Raw genomic sequence first — 9,923 nt, 5'->3', positions numbered from 1 at the left:
CCTGATCTAAAATAGACTGAAATGACATTTTTCCTTCACGTCACAGTTCAACCTCCACCCACAGAAACTGAAAAGGACCCTACATTGTTGTGGTTTAACATGTGAAAGTGTCAGTGAATAGAAGGAAATTAACAGACTTGACAAAGCGTTTGATGAAAAGGTTTATGGGTCCACAGCCATGTGAGGAATGTTATCTTTAGCCTGCTAGTCATGATTCTTCTGTTCGCTGCCCTGCCCACTCATTTTCTTGTCCTGCCTGATTTTTGCGTGGACCATTCTGGTCCAACCACACATTACACAGTCTACTCACAAAGCAAGAAGACAGAGCAGAGACACAGCAACCATGCAACAACACAGTTCAGGCTGCACAACAACCAGTTCAACACACACATGAGCACCCTATTGCTTTTATTAGAATACAGGGAAAATAAATCACTTTTATTTTTTGATCGATTGCTTGGTTGTTGGACCCTTTCATTTATGCGTTCATTCACTCACTCACACAGCTGGTCGAGGTCCCTGCTCCCCACATCAGAACCACAGAAACAGTGATCTGTGTCAGTCAAAGAAATTCTTTGGTCACGGTGGGAAATGCGTGGAGGCTGAGATTTGAACTATGAAGCATTCTTTCTATTTCTGCTTTACAACAGGTTTATTGTATGCGCTGTGTCTAGCACCTCCCAAATTCCATGCCAGAGATCAAATAGCTCCTGAATGTCCCTGCAGCAGTTACTGCTCCAGTCACCATGCACACGTGTGGTCTGCTGTGCTGCTTCTCGGCCCTGATGATCCTGAGCAGCGTCCTGCCGCCGGGTGTGAATGGATGTGACGTTGCTCACTCCATTTGTGGGGCCCACGCTCCAGGGGATGTGGTCATCGGTATAATGTTGCCATGTCATCACAAAGTGAAGGGAATTAATGAACGGATTAGACCTGAAAACTTCCTCTGCTCAGAGTGAGTATAAGATGATGATGGATTTATTACATGAGATGTATTCATACATCAACAGGGATATAGACAGTAGTTTTCACATGTAGCTCAGTGGATAGTTCAGAGTATTCACTGTTTAAATGTTTTTAAATTAATTCAATTTTTCAGTCACATTTCAGAATCTCACAGACAGATATTCTGCCTTTACATAAATTGTACTAAAAAAAACAGGAAATACAGTCAGTTAGTATTCTGATGTTTTGTAGCCTTGTTGGTCCAAAGTCTGCGTCCTCAGTGCTTTGTGGTTTTGTGTGAGCTCATTTCTCTATAAATTGTTCACACTAAATTGTACTTTTCTGTTAATTAAGTCAGAGGATGTAAAAGTGGACAGTACAAAGAAGGAAAAATACTATACTATATCAAATACTTAAACAATAATAACATAGTATTTACAATTAGATATTTAAATATAACAACAATAGCAGGAGATAAGGAATACTGCACATGGTGAGTTGTCAGTCACTGAGTGCAGTGTTTGTTAAACAGTCTGACAGCAGCAGGAAGGAAAGACCTCTCTTCTTCACACACTGCGGTGCAGCAGCCTGTTACTGAAGGAGCTGCTCAATGTTGTCAGTGACGTAGATGTTTTCCAACAGGGATACTAGCTTAGCAATCATCCTCCTGTCGCCCACTACCTCCACTGGGTCGAGGGGTCATCCCAGAACAGAGCTGTCCTTCTTGATCAGTCTGTTCAGCCTTTTCCTGTCAGCAGTGGAGATGCTGCTACCCCAGCAGACCACAGCAAAGAAGATGGCCGATGCCACCACAGGGTCATAGAAGGTCCTCAGGAGTGTCCCCTGCACTGCAAAAGACCTGAGTCCCCTGAGCAGATAGAGTCTACTCTGTCCTTTTTTATAAAGTGTGTCGGTGTTGTGAGTCCAGTCCAGTTTTTTATTCAGGTGAACACCAAGGTAGTCCATAATCTCAATGTCCAGTCCCTGGATGTTCACTGGCCTGACAGGAGAGTGTTTGTGCCTGCGGAAGTCCACCATCATAGACTGTAAATAAAGATGGACGTAGCCTCTGTGACGGCACCCACAGGTTTCTGAAGCTCAGAGTGAGCTGCTCCACTGTCACAATCGGTGCATGTCAGTTTGTGGCAAGCATACGCTCACCCACCTGTCACTCAAAGCAGCCACACTAACAATTCTCCATAACTTTAAGCCTTAATAAAATGTGAACAGGTGAGTTATATAAACAGGTGTCATGAAGTAGGAAATTAGCTCTAGAGACCAAAACAGTTTTTGTACCAGGCTGTAAACATTTATTTCTGCTGTAAAGTTGGACATTTTAACATGGGAGTCTATGGGGATTGACTCACTGTTGGAGCCAGACTCTAGTGGTCATTAGAGGAACTGCAGTTTTTGGTTCTTCAGTCATGGCTTCATTGGTCAGCCTTGGAGGTTGCCGCCTGTCCACCAACAGCTATTGGATTTTCCCAGCCTTGATCTGGAGGTGGTTCCTCATGGCACCAGTTCAAAAAGCCCTGGGTCCGTTCTCTGTACTCCCTGTTATCTTCATCAGTGATGAGCCAGACAATTGAAAAGTCATCAGAGAAGTTTTGCAGGTGGCAGTTAGTGGAGTTGTAAGAGAAGTCTGCAGTGTAGAGGGTGTCAGACACACAGTCCCGGATCCTCACCTCTTTATCTATGACTGAAACACCTTTAATATATGGAGTCTATATATTTACATTTATAAAAATGACTAAATAACTTGCTTTTTTGCCACAGTTCTTCAAACACAGAATTTAATGTTTTCTACATTGTCTTTTTTCAGTTTTGATCTGCAATCATTTCTAAAATCCTTGGCTATAATCCATGAAATTGAGGAGATAAATGCATCTGGTTTCCTCCCAGGAGTGCATCTTGGATATATGCTGTGTGACACATGCTCATACGCCAGCAAAGCTCTGCAGGATGTGGGGCACATGCTCGAAGTCAACAACACTCTAAATGTTAAGTGCGACTACACCGACTTCAGGCCCACCGTCAAGATTATTTTAGGAGCACTGTACTCTGAGGAGTCCATTGCTTTGGCCAGACTGCTAAATGTGTATATGGTCCCTTTAGTAAGTATTTAATAAATGTGTGTTTTCATTTCTGATCACTACTACTGTTTTTTACTAACATCAGATTTGCTGAGGAGTCTAAGGATTTAATAATGTGCATCTAGTCTTCGATGCTGAAGCTGCATTTGTTTAAGAAATAGTATGCGATATTTGGAAATATGTTTGGTTTCTTCAATGGAGTTGGATGATCTTTTTCAATTTCTAGTTTGCGTTCTGTACAGCCCAAGACATGTTTGTCTTAGATCAGCACAAACAATGGAAGCAGTGGGAAACATTTGGCCTAGCTCCATCAAATAGGCCAAAGCTGTGGTTACTATAATAACGGTCATGGCTTGGTTAGGTTTAAACTCTAGAACTACTTGGTTAGAAAGTGTCTTAGTCATGTGTCCCCAGAGCAGCTTCGCTGGTCTCTGAACTCCACTGGAGGATGAACCATTCTTCTTAAAGATATTCTCTCTTGTGGTGTTTTGATGATGGTGGTGGAGAGTGCTGTCTAACACATCTCTGTGAAGGTCATAACATATGATTGATATCAATTTCATACACGTCAAACCAACATTTTAATCCTATTTCTCCACTCATTTTTCAGGTTTTTTCTTTAACTTGTCCTCTGTCTGTTAATGTGTGTTTATTCTCTTATATTTAAAACGCCTCTTGTCTAATTTCATTTTATCAGCTGAGTGCCACATCATCTTCACCCGAGCTGAGTGATAAGCTGCGCTATCCAGTTTTCCTGCGCACTATTCCTAGTGACTCTCATCAGACCAAAGCAGTGGCCAAACTGTTGCATCACTACAACTGGAACTGGGTAGGGGTTGTGTATGGAGATGATGACTATGGCAAAGCAGCTTACGAGAGCTTCCTCAAAGATGCTGAGGCAAATGATGTGTGCGTAGCCTACCGTAAGGTGTTGCCTCATAACCTTGATGACTCAGACCTCAGGGAAGGTATCCAGCAGGTGGCTCAGCAGATCCGTTCCTCCAGTGCCCAGGTGGTATTGCTAATCCTCAAGAGAAGTCTGGTGGAGGTCCTCTTTAAGGAAATGATCCGGACCAACACATCAAGGATCTGGATTGCCAGTGATGTCTGGTCCAGGAGTTCGTCTCTTGCCACGATAGATGACATTAACAAGGTTGGGGACATCTTGGGCTTCACTTTTGTTGCAAGCAAGAGTGAATCATTTGATAATTATCTGAAGAATCTCACAGCAACCCCAGGAGGATATAACTACTTCATTGAAGAATACAAGAACCTGAGATTCAACTGTTCCTCTGAATGTTTCTCAAACAACCCTCCATCCCATTGTGCGTCACCTGAACTCCTGAAAATTAGATCTGGAAATGCATGCAATGTCAAGGATCCCCAAGAGCAAAATGATGACTATCTTGTGACAGCTGTTGACACAAGTGAAACCTTCCTCAGCAAAGTCGCTGTGTGGGCCGTAGCAAATGCTCTCAAGAAGCTCCTGAAGTGCAACAGCTCCTCATGCGCCGGAGAAATCAACTTCCCACCATGGGAGGTAAGAATTGATGTCATCTTCAGATGAGAACATATTCAAATATGAAAATGTAACTTCTCCATACTTAAGAAACTACAGTGATGTGTGTTTCCTTTGAATTCTTAAACTGTGTCCCAATTCAGGGGCTGCATCCTTCGGAGGGCGTGGTCTACGAAGGTATGGCCGCTGTAGATCGCAAAGTCTGAACTGAAATGAGACAGTCTGGTCTATGAAGGTGTTTTACTGTGCGGCAAGTAGCTGTGCCCGCCCTTACCATTGCATCGCAAAGCAACCTTAACAATGCATGACTTTTTTTTTTACAATAAATTGAGGCTTTTAGGACCTTTGTTTTCACAGTTGTATTGTTATCTGTTGAACTGAGCTGAAACCCAATACTTACATTTAACAGTGCAATCCTCAGACTCTCTGACGGCGTTGTTTGGTTTCATTAGTGGTGGACAGTGAATCTTGGGATAGGCCACACCTAGGAAAAGAAGGATTCATTTGAAGGAGCTTTTGAAATAGGATGGTCTAGTCGCGCTGCTGTGACGCAATCAGTCTTCAAAAAATGCAGCCTCTGAAGGATGCGGCCCCTGAATTAGGACACAGCCTTAGAATCAATGATTCATACCTGCAAAGGCCCAGTTTTAATTGAAATCTTGCCCTTTGCTTTGCAGCTTCTTCAAGAATTGAAGAAAGTTAATTTCACGTTTGCCAACCAGAACTTCTACTTTGACGAAAATGGTGATTTTGTGAACGGGTATGATCTGATCATATGGGAAAAGTATGGACAACACAGACGATTTAGAAGAATTGGAAAATACCATGTCCTTCGTCAACAAGTAGAACTCGATGTGGGAAGTTTCACCTGGCTCTCAACAGGCAACAATACGGTAAGAAAACACCACACTCAAAGCATATACTCACAGGTTTGATCACTGCAACAGTCAGTGTAATCAGGACAGTGCCTGAGTCAGCAGAAAAGGTCAGATGGTCACCATAGGGCCTTCAAGTGTGGCCATTGAAAAGTTGGCCTTTAGATGTGGTTGGATGACATATGTTCAAGCTACTGTAGTTTGTTTCTAGCCCACTGAACCCTTAATATGTCAGCTGGGGTTTAGGTAGATCCTTACTGGCAGAAACATCTGGCCACTAACAGCTGAGATAGATTTTCAATGTCAATAACTAAGATACCCAGGAGGTGTTGAGTGCATGACTGTGTCTGAGACACACAGACACTGTAGTTGTTGACTGCTGACCACAAGATCACTATTTAACAGCGGTAGATCCTCACGTCTCTGAGTATGACCATGACACCTCAGTATGTTTCAGCCCAGTTTCTTGTTATGCTCTCACAGAAGCCTCAGTCCAGATGTTCAGCGAGCTGCCCCCGTGGCTGGGTGAAGAAGATCTTGAACGTTTCCTGCTGTTACAATTGCACCCAATGTACGGAGGGGACCTACTCAGATGGGCCTGGTATGACTTATTGAAACGCTGATTTTATATTTAGCTTCAAAATGTTACATTTTTTTGCAATTGCTTCCACACTTATTTCACAATTTGGCTCACTGTGTCAAAACTCCACACACAAGCCAAATAAGAGGTGAGCTTCTCATTAACCCTAACCCTATGTCAAACTCAAACCTGACAATCCTTTTCCAAAATGGCAATTCATTAACAAAAAACCATACACACATGCACCATCTGAATTACTCTTTGAAAGCAGCAACAACACATGAATTTGATATGAATTTAAAATAAAACATTGCTGCCTTTACAGCTTTATATATCTTTTTAATTTTGTCATACAGCCTTCACACAACACAGAAATATTGAAAAACTGAAAAATAATATTCCGAAAAAAGCTGATTTTACCAGAACGGGTTTTCACAGAACAGTAGAATTTACCGCTGCAGCTGCATCAAAGTCCAGGACTGTCACAGAACATGTTTACACTGAACTGTGAATATGATTTAAGTAAGCCTACATTTTCACACAGGGATGGGGCTGTGGTGGGTTGGGACAGATAGGCAAATACCCCCACAGACACCTAGTACCTACGTCACATACTGCTTTGTCTGAATGTATCCATTGGCAACACAACACAATCACTGCCACTTACTTGTACATATTCATAGAGAAAGTCTTTGACTCTAACACTGTTCCTGTCTAATGGAACATGTACAGCTGCTTCACTGTAAGTTAGTGCTGATGCAGTGAAAGGTTCAGTCTAGTAGAAAGTTGAAGACCTGTTCTTGACTGCTACCGTGTATGGAATGAGGTTGCTCTGGACTCTCTGCCCAGCCTCCTCCAGTGTCAGGCCATGATTTATGAAATGGTCCACAAAAGTGGTCTGAATGTCATATGAAATATGTGTCTGTCTATTGTCTGGACTACTTTGTTCTGTCCCTTATCTTCCACCTCCTCTCTGTCTACCTCTACCTCTTCCTCTTCCCCTCATTGGCACAGTTTGCAAAGTTCTCACAGAAGCTCACTTGAGGTCTACAGTATATGTAGCGCCAAGGATCAGATTGAGTGGTCTTCAATTCCTGTACAAGTATTTTCAGGTCTGTGGGTGGGTGTTGTGAAATTCAGGTGTGTTTTGTGTTTTCCCACAATTTAATGCTTGAGCAAAGTTTCTAATGTAAGAAAAAGTGTGTAGTATTTTTGCAAGTGTGTGCTGTAGAATTGAAAACAAAGTGAAAAGTAGAAAATGTGTTTGTGCTTTTGGTTCTGTGGTTTAATGCATGATCATAAAAGTTAAGATTTTGATATTTTTGTCTGAGCATTCACTTTTAGTGTGTAAGCAACTGCAAAAAACTGTAATCATCTTGAGATACTGCGGCTCTTACAGATGGCTATGCCCATGGGGTAGGCATACATCTGAGTAGTGCGGTCTATGTAAGTAAATGACTGTAAAAAGGCCTTTAAAAGTAAGTCTGTCTCTGTGAAGGACAGATTTGGTTTCCAGCAGACCCCAAATTAATTTGTACATTGTCCTATTCTTCAACAGATTTTAATGCCTGCAAAAAGTGCCCCAATGGAACTTGGTCTCTCAAGGGTTGGGATCACTGCAAGCCAAGATGGGATTCCTACATTCGATGGAGTGATCCTCATCCCATCACCCAGCTGTCAGCTGCAGCCTTTGGCATTTTTCTTTTGCTGGTTATCTTCATTATCTTTCTGGTGTACAGAGATTCTCTGCCTATGAAAAGAGCCGAGGTGAGGTTGTCCATTGTGATGATGGCTGGCCTGGCAGTGAGCTTCGCAAGTGTGATGTGCTACATGGGCAGGCCTAGTGTACACCTCTGCAGGGCCCGCCAGGTCATGTATGCCATGGGCTTCACCTTGTGTGTGTCCTCCATCCTAGTCAAGGCCTATCGCACCTTCCTGGTTTTCCTTCCTTTTGGTCAGATAGTAAATAGGCGACTACACAAATGTTACAACCCACCTGTCATTGTCACTGTGATAACAACTCTCCAGGGGATCATCTGTCTTCTCTGGATGATCTTAGACTCTCCTCATGTCAGTTACATACCTCCATCCCCACAGAGCATGAAAAATCTAATCCAGTGTAGTGAGGGTGACACATACATAGGTTTTGCCACTATGTTGAGCTACATAGCTCTACTAGCATTCATTGGCTTCCTCTTGGCCTACAAAGGCAGGAAGGTTCCTCATGAGTTCAGTGAAACAGGCTACATCATTTTTAGTATGCTGATGTACTTGTTTGTATGGGTGTGTTTTATCCCAATTTATATTACCAACAGGGAAAGGGGCACCCCTACACAGGCTTCAGCCATTCTAGTCTCCAGCTATGGCATCATCTTCTGCCATTTTTTGCCCAAGTGCTACGAAGCACTTTGTGGGTCAAAGACCGACACACTGGAGAGGATTCTGAGGAGGTGGAGAGTCGTCTCCAGTGGAAATGTTGACGCAGAGACGGGCTCAGAGACGTACGATGTCTCTGAGATGAACATACCCTCACTAAAGAAAGACAGGTTCTCCATATCAAGCATGACAACTATACTGTCGGGTGAGGTCAGCCCTACTGATTCAGAGCTCGTCATAATTCCCGCACCTGATGAAAAGACTCATTCCTATCCACTGTCTAATACGCTAGGAACGAATGTGACGAGGCGATGTAGGAGTTTATCCATCTAAAAATAGTTTTTAATTTGTATGCCTCAACACCAGCAACAGTCAGAGCTGCAGCCATATTGTTTTCAGGTTGTCTGTGCATACATACGTCCATCCTTCCCATTCACATGGACACGATATTTCAGTAAAGCCTTGAAGGAACTTCTTCAAATTTGGCACAGACGTTCACTTGGACTCAAGGATGAACTGATTAGATTATGGTGGTTGAACATCAAAGGTCAAGGTCAGTGTGACCTCAGGAAACACTTTTTAGCCATAACTCAAGGCTTCACAGAAATTATGACAAAATTTCACACCAATTGTTTAATATTGTATATGACTATGGGATGTAACCTGAAACTAGTCTGAGTGGAGGAGGCAGACAACCACCAGGAGGTGATTCTGAATACCATGCTCCTTTTCTTTGTAAGATGTTTTTTTGTAAGATATTTTCAGCTGGAAATCCGAGTAAAGTTCATTTGTGTTTTCTACTGAAACCTGTTGTATTATTCACTACACAGAAGACTAAAGATAACTCATTGTTTCATATTGTTATAAGACTACAAGCTAATATAACCCAAAGTCAGCAGAAGTCAGGAGTTTGTTTTAGCACTGATTTACCTCCGGACAATCAGAGGACAAATCTGGTCCTGGACCTTGGTCAGTACCAGATTGTCTGGTAATGTGAGAGGTTCACAGATCCAGTCTAAAACCTCCTGAACTCATCAGTGCTTCACCAATAATATCAAACGGTTGTTTTGGTTCAGAGATTGGGATTTAGTGTTTTTTTATTGAGATTAACTGTAATTATGGATGTTCTTTTTAATTCTTGATTATTTCAAATCTTTTGACCTGTCACCATCAGAAAAATCAATAATGATAGAATAATATATTCATTATTATTTGTTCTTAAGCAGCATACTCTCTGCAGCGATGCCTACACACACCAGCTCCTCATATCTCTGACATGATCTGTGTGTGTGTGTGGGGGGGGGGGGGGGGGGCAGTTCTTGTGCAAGTCTAAGAGAAAAGGCTAGAGGGGAAACAGCTGAGAATAGCACAGTAATAACAATCTGAGTCTGTTACACAAGTGTCAGCCAATCACTACTGATCCCCCTCAAGGGTATTAAAGCTGCTTTTCCTGTCAACACACAAGCACACTTGCTCATGCTCAAACACAACCACTGGCCTGTCCTCACTGATCACAAAACCCATCATTTCCTTCT

General features: G+C 42.5%; 1 protein-coding gene across 1 annotated transcript; it reads left to right on the top strand.

Annotated features, from left to right (window-relative positions):
- The first annotated feature begins 767 nt into the window (after window positions 1-767).
- Window positions 768-8,919, top strand: LOC111240428 (G-protein coupled receptor family C group 6 member A-like). Its single transcript, XM_022770438.1, has 6 exons — window positions 768-955; window positions 2,768-3,059; window positions 3,736-4,578; window positions 5,235-5,450; window positions 5,916-6,033; window positions 7,571-8,919. Exons 1-6 carry the CDS (start codon window positions 786-788, stop codon window positions 8,719-8,721), a joined length of 2,790 nt encoding a protein of 929 aa, XP_022626159.1. The 5' UTR covers window positions 768-785; the 3' UTR covers window positions 8,722-8,919.
- Window positions 8,920-9,923: the final 1,004 nt, after the last annotated feature.

Source organism: Seriola dumerili, unplaced genomic scaffold, assembly GCF_002260705.1.
Source record: "Seriola dumerili isolate Sdu_G_001 unplaced genomic scaffold, Sdu_1.0 BDQW01000025.1, whole genome shotgun sequence".
NCBI lineage: Eukaryota > Metazoa > Chordata > Actinopteri > Carangiformes > Carangidae > Seriola > Seriola dumerili.
This window is presented reverse-complemented; position numbering and strand designations above follow the sequence as displayed.